General features: G+C 44.3%; 1 protein-coding gene across 2 annotated transcripts in view; it reads right to left on the reverse strand.

Moving 5' to 3' along the window:
* The window catches only part of Bap60 (Brahma-associated protein 60), a 327819-nt gene that overhangs the window by 89986 nt on the left and 213581 nt on the right, over positions 1-24252 (reverse strand). For both annotated transcript variants that reach the window (XM_075682910.1, XM_075682911.1), the window contains 2 exons: positions 22829-22888; positions 8995-9254 (listed from right to left, as the gene is read on the reverse strand). In XM_075682910.1, coding sequence (XP_075539025.1) covers positions 8995-9254; positions 22829-22888 — 320 coding nt within the window. The remainder of the gene's footprint in view (positions 1-8994; positions 9255-22828; positions 22889-24252) is intronic.

Consider the following 24252-nt stretch of genomic DNA (forward strand, 5'->3'; position numbering starts at 1 on the left):
CAATGACACCAATGGCAGATGACCATTTTGATTGGACATGACCAATGTGCTCATTCCAGGTAAGGTGCTTTGTAAAACGCAACCCAAAGATATTGACGGAATCCACTATCTCTAACTGTTCACTGCCCAGACACAAATTCATATTAGTTGTCAACAACTTTCCTCTAGGCGTGTACAAGATTACTTTTGTTTTCTTAGGGTTAATTTTTAAGCAGTTTATCGCGGACCAGCGTTCCAAGTCAGAAAGCGTCTTATTAGCTTTAATTTCTATATCTGTTTCCACCTTGCCTGTAATAAAAACGGTTGTGTCATCGGCATACGAAATGAATGTAGCATTATCTGTACAGCATACAATGTCACTTATGTATATCAAAAATGATTTGATCAAGAAATAAAGTTATCTCAAGAACCCATGTCCCCCCTTAACCCTTTAAGGGTCGATTTTTTTGCCATATGTGACTGCCCAAGGTTGACTTTTTTATTGCAGATTCCAATTCTTTTGAGGGACCTATTTCGAAAAAAATTTACCGTAATTTTTTTAGGGTGACCGTAAAGTGAGAAAAAAGGTATTTTGCATTGGTATATATGTACTTTTATTCATGAATAACAAGAACAAAAAAAGGAAATAAACTTATACGAATTAAAAATTTGATGCATTGTTATAGTTCAAGGCTTGGAATATGCACACACGAGAATATTTCACAAGTCTCAAATGTTCCTGCTCTTACACTAATATTTACGTCCATAGCGTAATTGAACTACATTGGTGAGCGCACTCAAGAAAGCTGTGTGGTTGCGTGCCCGTCAAAAAAGCAAAATGTGCGACAAACTTTCGCTTACCTTCATCTTATCAACAACCAGATGCCATTAGACATTGCGAGTCTCCGCCCCAAAAAGAAAAGGAAACGCATGCACGGCCGCATCCTTCCTATGCTCACCCCTGTGAGCACTAAACGAGCGAGAAACAGGCAGCCGCCCTTTGAGCGATTAGTAATGAGATAGCCATTAGTTCTGTGAGCGCAAAAAGCCGAAACCACCGGCGGAACAAAACCCAAACCGCCGCCTGCCTGCGCACCCGCCAATGCGCGAGCAGTAGTATATAGACGCCGCAGCAAACTAGCTCTAAAACAAACCATGCAACGAAAACAGAGAAAGGGAGGCACGCGAAAAAGATTCCCTGTATTCCCACATAGTGGCAGCACATCATAGAAAAGAAAAGGTTAGGAAACTAAGGCGCTTTTTAAACGTACAAACGGCACCGTAAATATGCGGCATCAACCATTTTGGACTTGTTCGCGGCGCCATATATTTACGTCATTGACCCCGAAAGGGTTAACGTAGTGTTCATAGTAACGAGGTTTCACTATACTGTAGTCTGAATTAAAGCACTGCAAAAAATGGTATTTTAGCAACATTATTAATAAGATATTACAATTTGTTATTGCTTATTAAAACATAAGCATTTGCACTAGGCTATACAGTTACACGCAATGTGAACAGTACTAATGCATCACTAAAGCTGGAAGAAAAGCAAGATCTGTGATTATGGTGTGCCAGTTCCAATTTCTTTTGTTTACTAGCTGCATCATGATCATTATCCTGGCTACGTCCACTGCAGGGCAAAGTCCCTTCCCATACCTCTCCAAATACCCCGGTCATGTGCTAATTGTGGCCATGTTGTCCCTGCAAACTTCTTAATCTTATCCGTCCACCTAACTTTCTGCCGCCCCCTGCTACGCTTCCTTTCTCTTGGAATCCAGTCAGTAACCCTTAATGCCCACCGGTTATCTTCCCTCCTCATTGCATGTCCTGCACATGCCAATTTCTTTTTCTTGATTTTAACTGCCCACCGGTTATCTTCCCTCCTCATTGCATGTCCTGCACATGCCAATTTCTTTTTCTTGATTTTAACTAAGATGTCATTAACTCGCATTTATTCCCTCGCCCAATCTGCTCTCTTATTATCCCTTAACGTTACACCCATCATTCTTCTTTCCAAAGCTCGTTCCGTCGTCCTCAATTCAAGTAGAACCCTTTTCGTAAGCCTCCAGGTTTCTGCCCCGTAGGTGAGTACTGGTAAGACACAGCTGTTATACATATATTATACATATATACATATACATTATACATATTATACATATATATTATATTACATATATTATTTTTTCTTTAGGGATAATGGCAACCTGCTGTTCATAATCTGAGAATGCCTGCCAAATGCACCCCAGCCCATTCTTATTCTTCTGATTATTTCAACCTCGTGATCCGGATCCGTGGTCACTACCTGCCATAAGTAGATGTATTCTTTTACCACTTCCAGTGCCTCGCTACCTATCGTAAACTGTTGTTCTTTTCCGAGACTGTTAAACATTACTTTAGTTTTCTGCAGATAAATTTTTGCCTGTCCAGGTCAGTGAGCATAAACTGCAATTGGTCCCCTGAGTTACTAAGCAAGGCAATATTGACACGTCTACTTATCTTTATCGGGCGACCACGTTTCGCCGCCTAACAAACGTTATCGCACAGCGCGGGACGCGTCTGCATGTATCCGAAGTTTCTGGAAAGTTATCGATGCTTCTATCCGCTGTCTGTTGTCGCCGAACCTTGTGTAATCCGATTTCATTGCCTGACGCGAATGGTGTAGAACTTTGTGGAAGGCCCGCAGGTCTCAACGATTAGTCTGGAACATTCGATGACTGCTGTATAAAAGCTGACGCGCTTGATGCGCTGTTCAGATTTTCGACGATCGCCGAGTGTGTTCGCCGCTACCGTTGTTCTTTGAGTGTAGCCTGTTTTTGAGGGCACAAGTTCGCCCAATAAAACACTCATTTCGTTACTCACAGTTTTGCTGCCTTCTTAACCGTCACTACCATGTGACAATATCATCAGCGACTCGAAAGTTACTAAGGTACTATCATTTAACCGTATTTAATTGCACAATGATCGCACTTTCTTGTAAAAAAAAATTGATGCAAATTCAAAGGTGCAATCATTAGGTGCGTTAAACTTCCTGCGAAAAAAAATTTTTTCATCCTGCATTTGCTGCAGGATGACACAGGTCACGCAGGCAGCTGCTGCTGTACAATTGCGCTGTAATAGTACAGTACTTGTGCGGGACACCAAAATAAAAATGGCTGCTGGTGGAGCAAGCCAAACGCGCCAAACACGATTCTTTTTCTTCTCGCGAGTACATTACGCGCATTGAAACGGTTTCTTCCGTATCAGTAATAAGTAATATTGTTAATATTGGCAAGTTCGCGACATTAACATAGCCATGTCCATATTGAGGGGACAGAAACAGAGATGGGCGCGCCTAGCTGCCAGTGACATAGGAAGACATGGCGGGCATGCTGCGAAAACTGCGGCATTTGTCTTCACTACTATCCTAATACGGCACGTTTCTGCTAAGGGAGGGCCGAATATTTTAGCTGTGTTACAAGCGTCAGCGTATGAATAGGGTACACATCTAACGTATCAGTGTAAACTTTGACACTATGGTTGCTGCTTGCGATTTGTTGCGTGCCCGGAAATGGAGACAAGAAGAATCGAAAGGCGCCTTTTTTGCCGTCATCGTTGGCCAAAACCATTATGAAGCCTACAAGTAATAAAGCCAAGGCAAATTTGGTTGTAGCTTTTTTGTTTTTCATGGAAGTGCAGAAAGTGATGAAAGGAATGAAATGGGACATCTCCTTAAGGGGGGATATGGGGATCAAAGCTAACTTTTTTATTTACCATACGATTTTGATTAAATTTTGCACAGATGTTAATAATATCACATAAACAAAACTGTGAAAATATGGTGAAAATATGGCTGCAATATCTGAAGTACTTTTTTGTTTACAAAATTGTTCTGCTTTCATTTTTGCAAAATGCCTGCACACCTGTATATTGGTGCTAGGAGTTCAAACAAACATTGATAGCACTCCTATATGTATCCTCCACACAGTGACATTCCTGTAATTTTTTTTGCCTAACAGAATTTTTTTATATTTTCATCCTTTTGCAGCTACTTCAGTTGCATGAAAATCTCGACTGTGAAAACAAAAGATAACAAATTATTGAAGCAACTATTTTCAAAACAAAACATGTCACTGTGTGCAGTGGTGCACAATGAGTGTAACAAAACAAACGGTGTAAAAATATTCATAACAGTGGCTGAGATATTGGCTTTGCAAGTTGACCTTGGTGGTAAAAAAAAGTTTTGAGAAAAAGGTGTTTGAAGTTTTGGGCCACGTTTATTCGACTAGAAACTACCGGCCTTGTAGGTACAGGTGTCAGGTTGATCTCTTGGCTTCTTGGATCTTTTATGCTTGCTTTCATGTGCTTTTTGTGCCCTCTTCTTGCGCAAGGCATCTTTCTCAGCTGCTCGACTCGCTTGAGTCCGTCGCCACCGAGCATGCTCCTCCAGCCGTAAACCCTATCTTCCGTTCGGTTACCGGCACAGAACCAAGTGACGCGCGGACAGTGGCGGCGGTCATATTCAACACCTCCGACAAGATGAATTGTGACTCAAGATGCGACTGCATGGTGCGACCGTTGCTGATGCACGGTTCGTCTTCACGGCCGCAGACGCTCGCGCTTGGACCGCACTTTCGTCGTTCATCTCGGTGACGGCGGTGGCACAATCGGGGTACGTCGCGGAGCATTTACAGGGCGTTGCAGGCCCGGAAGCATCGGAAAAGGCGGTTATTAGTTCGGTATCATCACCACTGCAACTCAAGGCTGCAACAGCCTGCGAATTGCCCGGCAATGCGTCGACAGTCTCAGCTTGCGCGCGGACGCAACTCTGCTAAGGCTACTTATCCTTCGGATGTTCGGCGGCTGCCGAAGCGGTGCTTGGTCGCGTATTGCGTCGTCCACGTCCGCCAAGTCATGCTCGAAACCACAAAATGAAATAGAAAACTAAAATCTGAATAAAGCGATGAAGCGGCGGCGTACCTCGAATATCCAACACGTAAAAAAAGGGGCAGCAGCCAGCGCGCGAAGAAACGGGAGAAGCAGACGCCGCAGCAGCTCGCTTCCAGGCCGGGCCAATGGGGCGGCTCATAGAACGCACGTGACGGAGCAAGCCAATCGGCGGCCGCGACAAGCAGCTCCGCGACCTTCAGACTTTTTGCTTTTTTATGCTTGCTCTTCTCTCTATCAGGAAATGAAAGAGAGGAGTCAAAAGGCGAAGAGGCGCGCTTTTCAACGGTACCAGCATGGCCGCGCCGCGTACTGCCGTTCCGGAGCTAGGGACGCTCGAAAACCGCGACTTTTCCACCGATTTTCACGAAATTTTCGCTGTATTGCCTTATGTATATATTTATTTATGGTACTTAGCAGTCGTTTTCAGCGGAAATAATCGGAAAACTTATAGAAAAGGGGTCAAAAATTCGAAATCTGCAACTTTCTAAAAAGTGATTTTTGGGTCGTTTTTCCAGAGTTGATCCCCGCGTCCCCCCTTAAGAATGTTTGGTGCGTGCAGACCGCTGGTATGTCTTAAAGATTCGTTCGTGCAGTATTTGACAGAAATCAACAAATGGTAAGCACGATCATAATTCGCTAGATTTGGCACACAACATATCACTGCGACAAGCTCGGCGTGCGATCATTACACAGGAACGAAAAAAAAATTCAATTTTGACGACAGAATACAGAGGTGTGATCATTATGTGGGGGCGATCATTACGCGAGTAAATACGGTAGAACCCTTTTTGTAAGCCTCCAGGTTTCTGCCCCGTAGGTGAATACTGGCAAGACAAAGCTGTCATACACTTTTCTCTTGAGGGATAATGGCAGCCTGCTGTTCATGATCTGAGAATTCCTGCCAAACGCATCCCCCCCCCATTCTTATTCCTCTGATTATTTCAGTCTCATGATCCGGATCCACGGTCACTACCTGGCCTAAGTAGATGTATTCCCTTACCACTTCCAGTGCCTCGTTACGGTGCGTCGCTATCGTAAACTGCTGTTCTCTTTCGAGACTATTAAACATTACTTTAGTTTTCTGCAGATTAATTTCACACCCACCCTTCTGCTTTGCCTCCCTAGGTCAGTGCGCATGCATTGTAATTGGTCCCCTGAGTTACTAAGCAAGGCAATATCATCAGCGATTCGCAAGTTAATAAGATATTCTCCATTAACTCCTATCCCCAATTCTTCTCAATCCAGGTTTTTGAATACCTCCTGTAAACACAGTGAATAGCATTGGAGAGATCGCATCTCCCTGCCTGATGCCTTTCTTTATAGGGATTTTGTTGCCTTCTTTATGGAGGACTACAGTGGCTGTGGAACTACTATAGATATCTTTCAGTATTTTTACATACGGCTCATCGTAATGCCTCCATGACTGCCGAGGTTTTGACTGAATCAAACGCTTTCTCGCAATCAATGAAACCTATATATAAGGGTTGGTTATATTCCGCACATTTCTCTATCACCTGAATGATAGTGTGAATATGGTCTATTGTTGAGTAGCCTTTACGAATCCTGCCTGGTCCTTTGGTTGACAGAAGTCTAAGGTGTTCCTGATTCTATTTGCGATTACCTTAGTAAATACTTTGTAGGCAACGGACAGTAAGCTGATCTGTCTATAATTTTTCAAGTCTTTGGCGTCCCCTTTCTTATGGATTAGGATTATGTTAGCGTTCTTCCAAAATTCCAGTACGCTCGAAGTCATGAGGCATTGCATATACAGGGTGGCCAGTTTCTTAAGAACAATCTGCGCCCCATCCTTTAACAAATCTGGTGTTACCTCATCCTCCTCAGCTGCCTTCCCCCTTTACATAGTTCCCAAGGCTTTCTTTACTTCTTCCGGCGTTACTTGTGGGATGTAAAATTCTGCTAGACTATTCCCTCTTCCATTATCGTCGTGGGTGCCACAGGTACTGCACAAATCACTATAGAACTCCTCAGCCACTTGAACTATCTTATCCATATTAGTAATGATATTGCCAGATTTGTCTCTTAATGCATACATCTGATTCTTCCCTATTCCTAGTTTCTTCTTCACTGCTTTTACGCTTCCTCCGTTCCTGAGAGCATGTTCAATTCTATCCATATTATACTTCCTTATGTCACCTGTCTTACGCTTGTTGATTAACTTGGAAAATTTTGCCAGTTCTAATTAGGTGTAGGGTTAGAGGCTTTCATACATTGGCGTTTCTTAGTCAGATCTTTCGTCTCCTGCGATGGCTTACCGGTATCCTGTCTAACGAAGTTACCACCGACTTCTATTGCACACTCCTTAATGATGTCCATAAGATTGTTGTTGATTGCTTCAACACTTGATACTTGACCACAACACAGGTTGTGGTCAAGTACTGTACCAGGGTGGCCAATCCTGCTCTGGTGAAGGAGTGCGTCACCGGTTCTGGTGACTGGGATCACGCCGCACTCCAGGCCTGTTTATGCAATTTTATCAACATGCGTATTTATTATATTTTTAATCCGGTAAAAAATTTCGTGGCACCCAGATTCAAGCCACAGTCCTCTTGCACGCAAGGTGGATGCTCTACCTCTACGCCATCACAGGTGAGTAAACATTATTGCAGACTAACCGGCGCTTTTCACGGAGAGCTTACTCGAGGAAAGCTAAATGTCAGGTTTCAGGCCAAGTACTGTTAAAGCCGGCTATATCGAACTTGCAAAAGAACGCCTATCAGTTCGATATAGAGCATGATTCGATAAAAGCCTGCTAATAACTGGATGTCATAAAAGCACATACCATTTATAAAATCACTTTATTGAAGAAACTAGCTTAGTTTCGCATGAAATAGTCCTGCATTTTCTTCTGCTTGGGCGAGTTCGCTGCCTGCGATGCATGCACTTTCCCACATTGTCTAAGGAGTCAGAGCAGCTGAGGCCGCAACCTTCCTCATTTGCACAGACGCACTGGACTAATATGAGTGCACCAATCACTTCGGAGGATGTGGGCAAAAGGCCGGTAGTTGCTTTCCTCAATGTGCCTACTTTCATTTGTGCTCGGTACAATGTCGGCGATGTAGTCTTCGTTTCCGGGCTCTCACGTGGTCACGACACCATCATCTGCACTCACAAACTCGTCCACCGTTGATTCGAACGTCCCGGAAATTTTGACAGCTCGCTCCAAACTTCGGCAACACCGGCAACGGCTTCGTCGCATTCATCAGAATTTGCAGTCATCACCGAGCACGCGGAAACCGGCACGTAAGAAGAACTTCTCGTACACGGCCGTGCGTACGCGTCGGGTGCCATGGGCACCAGGTTGCGAGTCTGGTCACTTTAGCCCTAATCGTGCCGAGAGTGCTCCTCGGAATCTTGCACGCTGCGGGGACCTCCAACTTCTCATCGCGTTCAACGCGATTTATGATTTCGAGCTTTACGACAAAAGGCGAATTCTGCCGCTTCATCACGGCAACACTGCAGGAGAAGGCGCACAAGGCGAAAACACGATAAACCAGAAAAGCAGCCAGACAACTCACACTTTCACCATCTTGCACGAAGAGGGCACAAGAGCCTCTGATTGGCTGTCTGAGCAAGCACTGTAGGCAGGCCAGGATCATTTTTTGCTGGGAAGTGTCGATAGATAGTGATCTAAAGAAAGGAAGGACGCTTGATTCTGCAACCCGTGAGGAAGCGTCGTCAGGGGAGAGGGAGTGGGAAGTGAAAGATAATAAGAGAAAGAGGGAGGATGTAGCCTAATAGACCCCACTATGCGCGACAGGGGGAGTGTCAACGGCTCGCCCAAACAACCCGAGACAGCGCGGTCATGGTAGGGAGAGCGGTTGGATGGAGCCGCACCGCCAGGTTTCCCTGCTACCGTGAGGGAAAGCCAACTTCTGGGGGCACTTTTCCGCCGCTTGATGTTCGATATATCGGAAGTCATTGCAATATTTGTTCGATGTAAGCGTAATTTTTGCTATATATATTCATTGTAACTATACCATGACCAGAAATTGTTCGATATATAGAATAATTCGATGTAAACGGGTTCGATATAGCCGGGTTCGACTGTAGTGCTGCAGTACCCACCTGATCACATGGTTGATGACAATGGGATCCGGTGGGTGCAGCAGCTGATGCAAGCGCTGGGGAATCTCGGCAAACTTCATGCGCTGGCACTGGAAGATCTGCTCGAGGTACTTGTCGCAATTGATGTGCTCCCGCTCGTGTGGGTCCTGCAGCCGATGGGTCTTGACGTACTGCCACAGGGCGGCAATGATCACTGGCCGTGTCTGTGTGTGGATCCCCAAAAGACGGGCCAGCCGAGGGTCGAGCTTGAACTGCAGGGGCTGCAACAACAGGGAATTTAAATCATGGGGCAGAGCTCCTGCAACTTGTTTTGACAAGGAAAAAGCCCCAACCAAGGTTGTGATGTAAAACACTGAAATTATTTAGTGTAGACACAATACTGCTTGCAGCATTCCTTTGTGCTGTAACAAAGCATACCTAGGCCAGACTACACTCAAGTCCACCTCTATGAGCATCCCAGTAGCTTAACAGTAGTTTCCAATTCATATTTGTTAGCATAATACTCAAAACCTGGCGTGATTGCAGTGTTTGAGCAAACTTACAAGGATAACTGTACTACAGAAATAGCTGAAGCATTTTATGCAAGCAAGAACACTGATCAGGGTGTCTACCAAGTTGACATTTCCAAATTCCCTGAGCTTTCCAGGTTTTCCTTGAGTGCCTTTGCAAAATTCCCTGAGTGATGCAGAACTATGTTTCATGTCAAGACGGGCTGAAACCATATCACCCGATGCTGTCACTCTCTAGTAAGCATATGAAAAAAAAAAATGATCCAATGCAATTTGAATACTAAGGAGTAGTGTTTATGCTATTCAAAAAAAGAATAGAAGGGAGGGTTTAGTAAAACGCAAAGCAAATAACATGTCTTCGAAAAAATAGCAAATCGAGTCAGACATTCTCAAATACAAATAAAAAGGAGATGCATACAGAAGCAAACATTTTGGAGTATGAGCTATTTCTATCAACTGATAGCAAGCTCAGTGGTATGAGGTCCGAACTTTGTCACACTTGAGATTCTCTCTCAACAGCTCGTAAGTCAACCTCAACTGTCCAGACATACTCTCAGCCCGTGCACGATGCCTCAGTGTTGTATTTCACTGCTTTAAAGAGTTTATTTTGGTTTGGATGAGGGACACCTGCATCTCAGCATCAACCAACACTTTGTTTTTTGACCTCAAATTGGCGACAGCACGCTTCCTTTCCCATTCATTCCCCAATGCGTAGGTCCTTTCTGTTCTTGTCCGCCTTCCACCACTCATTTGCAGCATGGACCATTTTAAGCATCTTCTTGGTCAGTTGCACAGTCCACGTCCAATTTTTCGAACTCCCTAGTGGCCGCAAAAACGTCCGAAAAATCGGCCGGATGGAAAAAATAAATGCATGTCATTTACTGCCCTAAGGGCTCAATCCACCACAGGAGCTTTCGAAAACGCTCTGCAGGCCTGTCGGTACAAGTGTTAGGCATATTGGTGTTCGTACTGTGACAGGAAATACTGGGTGCATGCGTGTATAATTAAGGAATGCATACCGTGTCTCATGTGCGGAATATAACCAACCGTTATATATAGCTTTCATTGATAACGAGAAAGCATTCGATTCTGTCGAAACCTCAGCAGTCATGGAGGCATTACGGAATCAGGGTGTAGACGAGCCGTATGTAAATATACTGAAAGATATCTATAGCGGCTCCACAGCCACCGTAGTCCTCCGTAAAAAAAGCAACAAAATCCAAATAAAGAAAGGCGTCAGGCAGGGAGATACGATCTCTCCAATGCTATTCACAGCGTGTTTACAGGAGGTATTCAGAGACCTGGATTGGGAAGAATTAGGGATAAAAATTAATGGAGAATACCTTAGTAACTTGCGATTCGCTGATGATAATGCCTTGCTTAGTAACTCAGGGGCCAATTGCAATGCATGCTCACTGACCTGGAGAGGCAAAGCAGAAGGGTGGGTCTAAAAATTAATATGCAGAAAACTAAAGTAATGCATAACAGTCTCGGGAGAGAACAGCAATTTACAATAGGCAGCCAGGCACTGGAAGTGGTAAGGGAATACATCTACTTAGGGCAGGTAGTGACGGCAGATAAGATCATGAGATGGAAATAATCAGAAGAATAAGAATGGGCTGGAGTGCGTTTGGCAGGCATTCTCAGATCATGAATAGCAGATTGCCATTATCCCTCAAGAGGAAAGTGTATAATAGCTGTGTATTACCAGTACTCACCTACGGGGCAGAAACCTGGAGGCTTACGAAAAGGGTTCTACTTAAATTGAGGACGACACAACGAGCTATGGAAAGAAGAATGATGGGTGTAATGTTAAGGAATAAGAAAAGAGCAGATTGGGTGAGGGAACAAACGCGAGTTAATGACATCTTAGTTGAAATCAAGAAAAAGAAAATGGGCATGGGCAGGGCATGTAATGAGGAGGGAAGATAACCCATGGTCATTAAGGGTTACGGACTGGATTCCAAGGGAAGGGAAGCGTAGCAGGGGGCGGCAGAAAGTTAGGTGGGCGGATGAGATTAAGAAGTTTGCTGGGGTGACATGGCCACAATTAGTACATCATCGAGGTTGTTGGAGAAGTATGGAAGAGGCCTTATCCCTGCAGTGGGCATAACCAGGCTGATGATGACGATGATGCCTGTGTCCCGTGGCAACAGCCCCTTCCCACACTTGTTCACTGCAATACTTTTGCTTACGCTTCGCCAAGTAACATTTCCGTACAGAGGCGAAGCCGACTTTTGGGAACCGGCATTATGGGAACCGGCATTATGCAACACACCGTGCTTTCCAAGCTTCTAAGCTTCCAATCGCGAGGACCACAAAGGCGAAGTCCGTGCCATTGCTGACAGCAGTGAATTCTTTCAATAAAAAACGTGGCACCTAATGGCAAGCAGCTTCACAGCGAACGTCGAAGCAGGTAGGCCTAGCGTTGCCGTAAGTGGCGGCTACGACTGCCAGCGGATCTGCATGCGAGAGCGCCGGTTCGACGCGGCGAGGTAACGGCAGCGGTGGTGGCTTTGATTAATGCCGTTTCGGACCTGCGGTCACGGCGAAACGTCCAGAAAATCGGACGGCGAAGAGTTCTTGCGCCCAAAATTTCAGACGTTCTGATACATTGACTCTATGGGTACGTGGTGGTGCCGCAAAGCCATCCAAATTATCGGGAAACCAGAAAGTTGGTCGTCTGTACACTGGCAACTCCCCCAGCTGATGACAGGGTGTCAAAAATGATTCATTACGATTCCAGTTAGTCGAGCCAGCATTAACGTGACTTTCAACCCTTTCAATAAAATTAAGGCTAATTTTCCCTGATAGAGGCACAAATTCCCCGAGTTTCCCCCCCGAGTTTTTCCAGACAACTCAAAATTCCTGAGAATTCCCGGTTTTCCCGGTTGGTAGACACGCTGACTGACCCCTGTGTAAGCTGCTCATAAACAGCTCACACAGTGCTGTTGGAGTAACAGTTTGCATATCTCGATGGCATTTGATTCGTACCCTCGCCCTTTTTGTTTGTGTGCTGTTATTCGTGTTTGAGTCACCCACTTGATATTTGTAACATAAAGCATTAAAAAAATATGAATTTATATCTTGGCTTCCTTTTTCTTCTGGTTGCGCTTTCTGCCATGAACGCTTCAATATGCCGACGTCGCATATCTGCTGGCATACCTGCTATGAAAGGACTTCTTTGAGTGGACTCCGGACTGGAACTCTCCTCTTCATCAGTTAAGTTTCTGCTGACGTCACGACCTGTTCTTCAGCACTTCAATCCTTCAGCTCTGACAGACCTCCATACGGATGCCAGTGGCATAGGTATTGGGGCCATCCTAGTTCAGCACTATGGTGACCGCGAACATGTGATCGCATATGGAAGTCGCTGATTAAGTAGGCCCGAGCAAAATTACACTGTCACAGAACAAGAATGCCTCGTGTTAATATGTGCGGTTCAGTGGTTTCGTTCTTACGTGTATAGACACGCTTTCACTGTTGTCACCGATCACTACTCATTGTATTGGCTTGCAAACCTGCGTTACCGTTATGGCCGCCTTCCATGCTGGGCACTCCGACTACAGGAATATAGCTTCACCATCTCTTACAAGAATGGTTGACATGTTAACATGTGGACTGCCTCTCATGTATGCTGCTTAGCACTACGGACTGTGGTGTCAACGACTTCAATCCCCTTAATTAAGGGAAAATGAGACATCCACCCAATCGTAGCAATTGCTACAAAGGATACACATGTGGGAAACCCATACCTTGTGGCTCCTGTGTAGCCAAATTTTCCAGATTTTGACAGTTTGAAAGCCGAACGGAGAAAGGATGCTAAATTAACACTGCTCTTCACTGTCACAACTGCCTTTGCGACTACACACCATTTCTGTGTACATGATGGACTCTTGTATAGAAAGAACTTTTCCAGCACTGGCGCACGTTTTCTCCTAGTGGTGCGGGAGAGCCTTCGCAGAGCGATGCTGAGTGCTGTGCATGACGACCCCTACGTCTGGCCATTTAGGTTCGGCGAGGACACTCTACCGGATAATGGAATGCTTTTATTGACCTGAAATGCAATTGTCTGTTGAGACGTATGTGGCCAGCTGCATGCAGTGTCAGTGCCACAAACGTTCATCTACTGCTCCAGCTGCTCTCCTGCAGCCGATCGCACCTCCGCGCATGCCTTTACAACAATGAATTGAATGTGTGATGTTTACTGGCGGAAGGGCCAAGTATGGCCAAAGAGCACCATGCCAGTGTTAATGGGTTTGCAGTTGAGGCATGATTTCTATTAAGTTGATGTGACGTGGTTGTAAAGGGGCCTTAAAGATATAGTCGCTCTAAAGTGCGTAAAATCTACGCGTAATAAGATTATGGCGATGACAAATGACGGGAACTATGAGCATTAAAGTGCATTGTGAGATACTGATACGATGTACAAAATATGTCTGATGCTAAAATTTGCTACAGCACTACTGCCTCATTAGAGCTCTTGAAACACAAGGGCCAGGAGGCATGTGCTATACAAAACATTATCACAGCAGCATCCTCTGGGAAGAGGATGTGCTATGAATTTAATGGGCTTATAACATGTAGGACAACATCATTAACGTCAAGGACTGCTTTGGTATTAAAAACGGTTCCTTACCAAGAAACACAGCAGGGTAAACAGGCATGTAATAACAGTATGCATGAGGAAAATGCTTCTTTCTCTCAGCTTCGGCTTCCCAACACTCCAGGAGGACGTGGAGGACAGTCAGCCTCTCGCCACATTTACCACAGGTTGGAGGTTCATTTCCAGTAAGCAGAAAATTATGGGTCCCAAATGTGTGTCCTATTCTGACACGACAGAATAGGACATCTGTTCGCTGTGATTTTGTTGTGGGGGGCAAAAAACCTAACTGTGGCTTTATCCCGTGCGGTTTATTATTTATATCTGCGTCCCACAAGCGTTTCCAGTGGTTTCGCAGTTTCTTTCGTAAGAAAGGTTTCAGATCTGTGGCAGGGACCGCAGTTGTAGGATTAACAGCATGTGATGCAATTGACCTAGTCATCTGGTCTGCCAGAACATTACTTTTGATTGCCCTATGGCCAGGTACCCAGCATAAAATGAAATGATTGTTAGATAGATAAGCTTTACACAGGTTGGAATAGAGCTCAATAACTATGAGATTTTTATGTTTACAGAGCGATATTAAGGGCTTCACGACACTTAGGGAGTCTGTAACTGCTTTTTGGCATTTTGATTTCCTCATATGCTTCACAGCCTACAATAGTGCGTAGGCCTTGGCCGTAAAGATTTGTTTCTGGTTGCAGTACATTGAATTCTGAGAAGGATGGACCACCGGCTGCATAGGACGCTCTGGCATGTGACTTGGAAGTGTCTGTGTAGAACTCTGTGCACGAGTGCTTGTACTGAAGTCATCGAAAATGTATTCGTATTTCGACTTCTGGTGCGTGCTTTGTAACTTCCAGAAAGGACATGCCACATTCTACCACCTGCCACTCCCAAGGAGGTAACAGCTTGGTTGGACGCATTAGGAGGAAGCTTTAGCTCGGGTACTCCTATCTAAATAAATGTAAAAGGAGAATTCATTTTTCTCGGCAACCACTGCACCAAATTTGACGAGGTTTGTTGCATTTAAAAGAAAAACTTAAAATCTAGTAACTGTTGGTTTCGAAATTTTATTTAGGAGCTCAACTTTTTAATAAAAATTGGCAAAAATCAAAAATTTACAAAAAACGAACTATCAAGTTTACAACTCTGCAATTCAGAAACGAAAAATGATAATGCAATTCTGTGAATTGCATCTCACTACATCTAAAGCGGACAAAATTGATATGTTATGCATGAATCTGAAAAAATTTAGTAACATGGAAATACAGCTTTTGCAGAACCTTTGTAAGCAATAACAAGTTCACGTGAGATATAAAATGAGATATCAAATTTGTCTGTTTTCAATGGTCTAATGGATGCCGTTTACAGAACCACGATATCTGTTTTTGATGCAGAGTCATGGATTTGTAAATTTCGTTCTATTTTTTTTTCAAACTTCCGAATTTTTGAAAATTCTTTTAACAAAATTCAGGACCTAAATCGAAATTTCGCTTTCGACAGTGACTAGAATTTGACTTTCTCTTTCAGATGTAGCAAACTTCATTAAAATCAGTCCAGGGGTTATCTCAGAAAAACGTTTTTGCGTTTTACATGTATTTGAATAGGACGCGTTGGAGTTGGGCCCGAGCTAAAGCTTCCTCTTAAGCGATGCTCGAGGAGTGGGACATGCATTTCGTTACTATGCGCCCTCACACTCAGCGAGAAAGGCTGTCTTACAGAGGGACGATTGCAGAAAAGTGTAGTCATATCGGTAACAGTATTAAAACATCAATGTTCATAATTAGAGTGTAATCCGAGAAAATATGTAAGGCTGATGCATGTTTTCTGCAAGTGGAGTGACCACTCATTTGATTCTGCATACAAGCTTTTAATAGGGCTCGTTCTGAAAGCGCCAGTGGCTACGCGGATACCTAGATGGTGGACAAGGTCGAGCATCTTTAGCGCGCTCGGAGCGGCAGAGTTATATAGAATGACACCATAGTCCAATCGTGATCAAATTAGGTTGTACTGAAGATTAATCAAACCCTTCCTGTCACCACCCCATGTTGTGTGGGATAGAATTTTCAGTAAGTTCATTGTTTTTAGACATTTTTCTTTAAGATATTTAATGTGTGGAATGAAACTAAGCCTGGAGTCAAGTCTAATACCTAGAAATTTATGCTCTTTGTTGACAGGCATTTGTTGCCCACACAGTTCTACACAAGCATCTGGAACCAGGCCTCTTTTTCTTGTAAAAGGAATACAAGAACTTTTGTGGGAGTTGATTTTGAATCCATTTTTGTCTGCCCACTTGGACACCTTATTTAAGCCCTGCTGTACCTGTCTCTCACACATTGTGAGGTTGCAGTATTTGAAACCTATTTGTATGTCGTCTACGTAGACGGAATAAAAAAATACATACATCACCTCCAACGACACCGTTGCAAACCATAAACTTTTCCCAACAGGCCCCAATTCCTGGTGCCATCAAAATGCTGCACAGGCCAGATGCGAGCTTGCACCGAAACATCCTCGCAACTTGCCTCTTCACGTTTGCCAGGCCTTACTCCCCATATACAAGCGCTTTAAGGCCAGAATACATGGAGCGAACTTTCACGACGAAGTTCGGGCGGCAGAAAATCTGCCGCGGCGCGACGCCGTATGCTCGTCGGGCTGCGCTACATGGAGCGAAGACACGGCGGCGGCCGGCGGCGAGTCGCTGTGTTGTTATCAGTGTGGCTAGACGAGGCAAATGCGCTGTAGTGGAACACGACACAAAAAAAAACTTTAACGACAACTATTATCGCTTTTGAATTGTGGAACACTCTAAAAACGCGTAAAATTTTGTTTAGAAATGATTTCTAGCATTTTTTATGTGTTTGAGACATTCATGTGACGATGTAGTTTAAAGAAAGTGGCGATGCTATGCATTGTGGCAACACTGGGCGGGTAAACAACTTTCAGCTCCTCCAACTCCGTGGCTCTGTTCTGTGGCTCAACGTGCGCGCGGCACGCTTCTTAACAGCCGAAATTAACATGTAGTTAAATTCCAGCCGCGCCACTTTGGAAGCCATGACTACGAAAAGCGGGAGACCGGCGTGAACGATAGAGCGGGATCGGGCTACACAGACAAGCGGGGAAGCCTAGTCGGAAGTCGGGGCGTATATTGAGACCTGATTGGCTCGCTTTGGTGCGCCGCTCGTTTGTCGCTTCCGGTATCGCCGACGCCCGACGAACTTTTCTGCGCCAGCTAGATCGGCGGTGAACGACGTTTTCTCCGCTGCCGCGTATCGCGCGTACGCCGCCGGGCATCAAATGCCGACTATTCGTCGCATATTCGCTCCATGTATTCTGGCCTTTAGTGATAAAAAACTGCTTGAAAGGTGCCAACGGGGAAAGACCCAAAACAGAAACAAGAGCTTCCACTCAATGATCTGGTCTCTAACATCAAAGGAGCACCATGCCTCTCTCTCTTCACTGTAGAGGCGGCTGTGGCGGAAGCGGTGCTAAAGTTCAGTGCAGGCGACTTCAGAGCGTAGGAGTTTATACTCAAAGAGCTGAGCCTCAATCCCAGCAGAGTAAGCAATGACCGCATGAATGAGAAAGACCAGCGGCGAATGAAGGCTTGAGCTCGAAAGCGTGTATCTGTCGAAAACATGAATCGAGCTTTGAAAAAGTGCCACACAGGTAACAGTTCTCAAGCTGACTATCTGCCAGCGGCATACTGGCCTGTTGCGGCTGGTATTTCATGATATTCCTGAATACAGGGTGTCTACCAAGTTGACATTTCCAAATTCCCTGAGTTTTCCAGGTTTTCCCTGAATGCCTTTGCAAATTTCCTGAGTGACACAGAACTTTGTTTTACGTCAAGACAGGCTGACAGTATGTTGCCCGATGCTGCCACTTTATAGTAATCATGCTAAAAAACGACTAAAAAACCAGTTTTAATCCAGTATAATTTATTTTATAAAAAAAGAAATCAGAAGCGAGGGGTTAGTAAAATGGACAGCAAATAAAATAACTTTGAAAAAAATATGGTAAAACTCATTGCAAATTGAGTAGAACATTCTCAAATACGAATAAAAATGAGATGCATACATAAACAAATGTTTTAGAATATCCACTTCAGTCAGGAATCACGATCGACTGTCGATACATATGTGTGAAACATAAGTGGTGCTTGAGACTCCACTGAAAGCAAATCAAGCCAATAGAATGAATCTAAGCATTTTATGATGAGTCATTATAGTTACAGAGTAACTAAATATTTGGATATTGTAAAGTCAGTCATGCTACATTTCTTCATAAAAAGGATTAAATCCCCACTGAAATTACATGCACAAGTTATTCATTAGCCTCAAGCATTTCAAGAAAGAAAAATAAATATATGTTTCAAGGTTGCTACCGACATGCCTTACATCAAGCGTCACGTAAAACATGGTAGTACCTTCACCAAAGCGATACTCTAACGATACATATCACTCAGAAGCAAAATGGAAGTAATTTAGGTTATTAGAATGTTCAATTTGCCATAAGCTTAATGGGCATGCTCTATTCCTTGCAACCATGCTCTATTCCTTGCAACCAATGCACAGAAATGCCAAAAATAGGTCACGTCTATAAATGTGGCCGCCATGACTGAAGGTGATACGAGCTACTTTTATTAATTTATAGCAAGCTAATTGGTGTGAGGCCCAAACTTTGTTACGAACGAGATTCTCAACAGCTGGTGTGTCAACCTCAACTCTCCTGACATACTCTTAGCCCGTACACGACACCTCAGTGTTGTGTTTCACTGCTTTAAACAGTTTATTTCGGTTTGGATGAGGGACACCTGCATTCCACTGTCAACCAACACCTTGTTTTTTGAGCTCAAGCTCCTTGAAAAAAGTGGCGGCAGGCTTCCTTTCCCCTTCATTCCTCAATGCATAGGTCCTTTCTGTTCTTGTCCTCCTTCCACCGCGCGTTCGCCCCACAGACTATTTGAAGCATCCTCTTCGTCAGCTGTACGGTCAACTTCCGATTTTTCAGACTCCCTAAGGGCCGCGAAAACGTCTGTAAAATCGGCCAGTCCGAAAGAATGAATGCATGTTTTTTACTGCTATTAAAGGCTCAAATCGCCACAGGCACATCTGAAAAGGCCTACCAACACACTTATTAGTGATATCGGTGCCCGCACTATGATAGGAGATGGCGGATGGACGCGTGAATAATTAAGGAATAAATACTATGTCCTGTGACAGTTGCCCCTTCTCACGCTTGTGCTTCACCGCGTAACTTTTCTGTACTGAGGCAAAGCTGACTTTTAGGAACCGGCATTATACAATGCGCTGTACTTTCCCGAGCTTTGAAGCCAATCGCGAGGACCACAAAGGCAGAGTTGGTGCCATCGCTTAAAGCGGCGAATTCTTTCAATGAAAGACATGGCGCCGAATGGCAAGAAGCTTAATGACGAACGTTGAAGCAGCTAAGCCTAGCATCTACCACGGTGGTGAGGTAATCAAAACGGCGACAGTGGTGGCTTTGATTAATGCCCTTTCAGACCTGCGGTCACGGCAAAAACTCCGGAAAATCAGACGGCGAAGGGCCCTTGCGTCCGAAATTTCAGACAATCTTAGACATTGACTCTACAGGGTACGTGGTGGTGCCGCGGAGCCGTCGGGCGTCCAGGAAGTCGGCCACTGACTGGCAACTCCTTCAGCCGACGACACGGCGTCAAAAAACGTTTCGTTACGATCCCTTTCTGTTACGTGAAGCAGCATTACTGCAACTTTCCTTTCAATAAAATTACAGCTAATTTTGCCTGATAGAAGCACGAATTCGCCGAGTTTTCCCTGAGTATTTCCAGACTAGTCAAAATCCCTGAGAATTCCCAGTTTTCCCGGTTGGTAGACACCCTGTGAATAAATGAAGTTGTGTGTTTTTTGCAATTTTCTCAAAACGAGCTTTTCATTCACCTTGCTTGTTCATGGCAGCAACATCTCAAGATCTAGGACAGCAAGAGCTGTAATTTTTTTGGTATATGAAGCTAAATGCATAAAGCTTGAAATGCTGCAAGCAGATTCTTATTTTTCATTTTCTCAAAATTTGTTTTCTTTTTGTTCTTGTGACCTAGTAGCTATGCTAGACTTTGATGAGCTGCTAAATTGCTAATTATAGTTGGATTTGAAAACTGCTTGCAGCATTTCACTCCTTAAAAATTCAGTAGTCCACTCATGCATGAATTATAGATTTTTGCAGATTTTTTATCACCTACTGTCTCCACAAATAATAGTAGTGTACTTTTAATTACCTCCCTAATTACTTGACCTATAAAATATAACTACACTTTTGAAATCAGCTTGAAAAACTAAACAAGTCTGCGTATTTTAATTGAATTTGGTCTATAATTTAGCATGATATCTCTAATCGCCATATCCCCCCTCAAGATCCGCATTTTAAATCCCCTCCCTATGGGACATGGATTCGGACACAACCTATATTAAAAAAAAAAAAAAAAGTTCCCTCCAGCGTACTTCTCCTCCGGTGCCATTTCAGGTTTTCTGAATCCATGCATCACAGCATCCGCTTTCTGCACCCTGTTGTCTGCTAGCCTAGTGTTCCAGCTGCCGTGAAGGATAAACGAAAATGTAAGAATCTCCGGATTTCGGAATACAGTCAACGACCGATAATTCGGACTCAACAGGGAACGCAAAAGTCCAAACTATCGAATGTCCCAAAAAATGAATCTATCCAAAGAAAAATAGTTTTATTTATGTTTTAAGACTCCTGCGCAAGGAATAAGTGGTCGATTCATTGCTGCACACACTTCTGCTTATGTGCAACCAAGTAGGCCTGTATTTCTGCCAGTTGCTGTGTGCCCAATGCAAAGACTGCAAAGGCTCGAGCCAGATCTGCATGTGAGTCACTGTTTGACGGTGGGAGAACTGGCTCAATTATTTCGTCGTCGTTCAGTATGGCACACAACAACACAGCGCTGTCGACGTCTGCAAAGTCTTCAAATCTAACGGCAGCAAAAATCTGCACACCACAGCCAAGCGGGTCATCAATGATGTCCGCATTGAGCTCGTTGTGGTAGACAGAAGTTGAGGCTCTTCAGTTGCAGAGTCAGGCTCATTCGGAGAGCGAGGTCAAATGGCACCACCTGCGTTGGTGCCATTGGACGCGGGCTGTCTGTAAGTTCACGAGAAAGACTTCTTGGAGCCAGCAGGACGTTGTCTGGAACGCAAACCAAACAAAGATGCACAGAATGGCGGTATGCTGTGCGAAAGGCCAACTCGTCAAAACAGAATGGCGAGACAGGCCATGTGCGGGGTTGCCGGAATAGCTGGAAGAGAATGTGATGATCGCGATGTTGATGCGACCTATAATTCAGGCAAAGCCTCCAAGAAGGCAAGGCCTCACAGATTACCATCTAGCGTGTAATTTCTTGGGCCATACTTGATGTCTCGTCGAGGTTGCCAGAGGACACAATGGCGACAGAGTCTGCATACGCTGTAGCCATGGATGGAGGAGTCCGGATAAGTGAATGTAGAGCTGGCGGCTGTCCAAAATATCGGTCATCTTTACAAATTAAGTGCCGCGAAGCTGTCCAAATTACCGAGCATGTCCGAATTATCGGTGCCCAATTTATCGGTCGGCGACTGTATTAATTCGTAGCACTGACGTGTTGTTAAAATGACATGGAAACTGAATAACAATCGTTATTCTGAAAAGTTTGTTACTCTGAAGTACTGAAATATTTTTACATTGAAACTAAAAGCAGCCAGCAGAGGATTTCTGAAATGTGGTGTTTGTAGTAATGAGGTTTTTGATTCCTTTTGCTCAATTTCCTATCATCGCGACTGGCCAATGTCATTGATAACATGGGTTTATGAAAGATTTCACAGCTAAAGGCACCTATGAACATAGACATTTACGTCAATATTATTTTAATGTTCTACACAACAATGTCCTACTTCTGGAACTCGCAAGCTTAACAAGAAATTTGATTCCTGCTATACTACACATACAGCAGAAACATGAAATGTTCCAGATTTTAGAACTATGACTGTCAAATATAAGCACTGCCAAAACTACTGAATTGGTACGAAATAGCAGGCCGAAATGTACATATCTAACGCTGTCAGAATTTAATTATTTAGCTCTCCCTTCTTTAGCATATACTGTGTCAGCATATGTAATGAAATTGAGGTGTTTGGTTTTTGTCAAGTTTATTTTTTCTGCAACAATTGATTGCCTAACCAAAATATTTCTTGCCTATTTTCTTATCAACATTTCATTTTTTCCTTTACTTCTTCAGCACCTGTGCTTTGTATACTGCGTATGCAGCCAGATGTAACAAATAGCATTGAGGGTCCCCCAAGCTACTATATCTGTGCGGCTTTTTTCCTCAACCTCCTCCATTTAATTTTTGTGTAAATGGAAACCAATAAAAGTACCAAGCAAGGAAGCGCCGCTTGGATTACTCTGAGCCTTGGAAGATATTGCTACATAATCCTGGCCCTGTCATCGATAGGTTATGCAAAAACAATCAGACCATGTTTTTCAGAGCCAGTGACTCTGTTTGGCTTCGAACATGGGGCATGGGGAAGTTTTAAAACAGGTATCACTTAAGTGCTCTGGTTAAAGTGCTCATTCCAATGATTATGCAGCCACTGTCTTCCAAGACGTGCTGCAATTACCTGGCTCGCCCAAGGCTCTGCCAGGTAATTGTCTGGGAAGCACCGCAACTCACCTGGTAGTCCAGTAGGAGAAGGATGGTGCAGCGGACGTTTTTGTCACCTGGCCGTTTTACCTGCAAGAAACAAATGGTTGCACGCAGTAAACCTTTGTTTACTTTGACATCTCAAAATATTGGCAAGGTGGAATTTTTTTCAGGCCATGGTGCCAACCTATGTGCGTTTCACCTATTATCTCAAAAAGTTTTGCGCCAGACTCCGGACATCTCGAAATCTCAACTTGGAATGTACAGGAAAAGCTAATTAATTTGAACCCCGCAGGGAAGCTATGAAAATTCCGATTATACGAAATTCAAACTAATGAAATTCGGAAAAGAATCGCTTGGTTAAGGTGCGTATTTGACCGACGTGGCGTGAGCATGCATGCACACGGGCGTCATGTTGGCGTGAACAAGAACCTCTATACTTCGCAGCATTGGCGCAGCCAACGTAACTGGACGTGCCCAATGTCGAGATCGTTCTTGCTCCATCCGCGCTTTCGTAGAGCCGACTGTAGTGGAGAAAAAAGAATGTTGAAGTTTTGCCTGAAAAGTGAAGCATCGATTGCCATAGCAAATTAGTAGATAGCTATACGATGTAAGGATAGTAGCTTTATCGGCCATATCAACTTATAAACATTCGCTTACTAACTAAATTAACAAGTACTGTGTCATGCGTGTACAAGTAAACATGAACACATCTTGCTCGATGACTGCAGAAACTCGCTGAAAAATGCTGGAGTGAGGAATTGCAGCAGTAGCAGGGAGCAAATTGACTTGTGCACAGCTCTCGCTTTAATGCGAAAGAAACATAGAAAGCACATTGCATACGAAGCTACCAGCACTACGTGCGCTCTGCAAACATTGCAGACTGCTTTGAAGAAGAGCCCACGCAGGCGCACACTTTGGCCACGTCACAGATCGTTTTCAAGATACGGTGCCCACATGGTTGCACCGTAAGCAGCAGCTGCCGAAGAAGAACGTCCCTCCCATCTCCGCCCCGTGCCTCACACCCAACACGAGAGGACGCGCATCTGCCCTGCTTTCCTCGTATGCCTTCGCTTGCAAATACATCATATGGTGCACGGTTCCAGCACCCTTCAACTGCACACGGAACCTCATGGGAGAGAAATGACCTGCAACGAAGACGATGGCCGTGCCTGTGCAAATGCGTCTCCCTCCAGTAGGGCCCAAACAAAGGGCCGCAGATGGAAAGAGCAAAGCTGCGCGGCCTGCGCGGCGACTCTCCCCATCCATGACAGCGCGCAGTTCAAATTATCGGTTGCAGTGCAGATTTCAGTGTGAATTAATCGGATGTGTTATAGTATGTTGCTTTCAATGCATTGCTGTATGGACTGCGGTGGCTACTTTGAATAATCCGAAATTTCGAATTACTCAGTTGTGAATTAACTAGCTTTTACTTACACGATAACAGGCAATGG

This window comes from Dermacentor variabilis, chromosome 2 (genome assembly GCF_050947875.1).
Source record: "Dermacentor variabilis isolate Ectoservices chromosome 2, ASM5094787v1, whole genome shotgun sequence".
NCBI classification, from domain to species: domain Eukaryota; kingdom Metazoa; phylum Arthropoda; class Arachnida; order Ixodida; family Ixodidae; genus Dermacentor; species Dermacentor variabilis.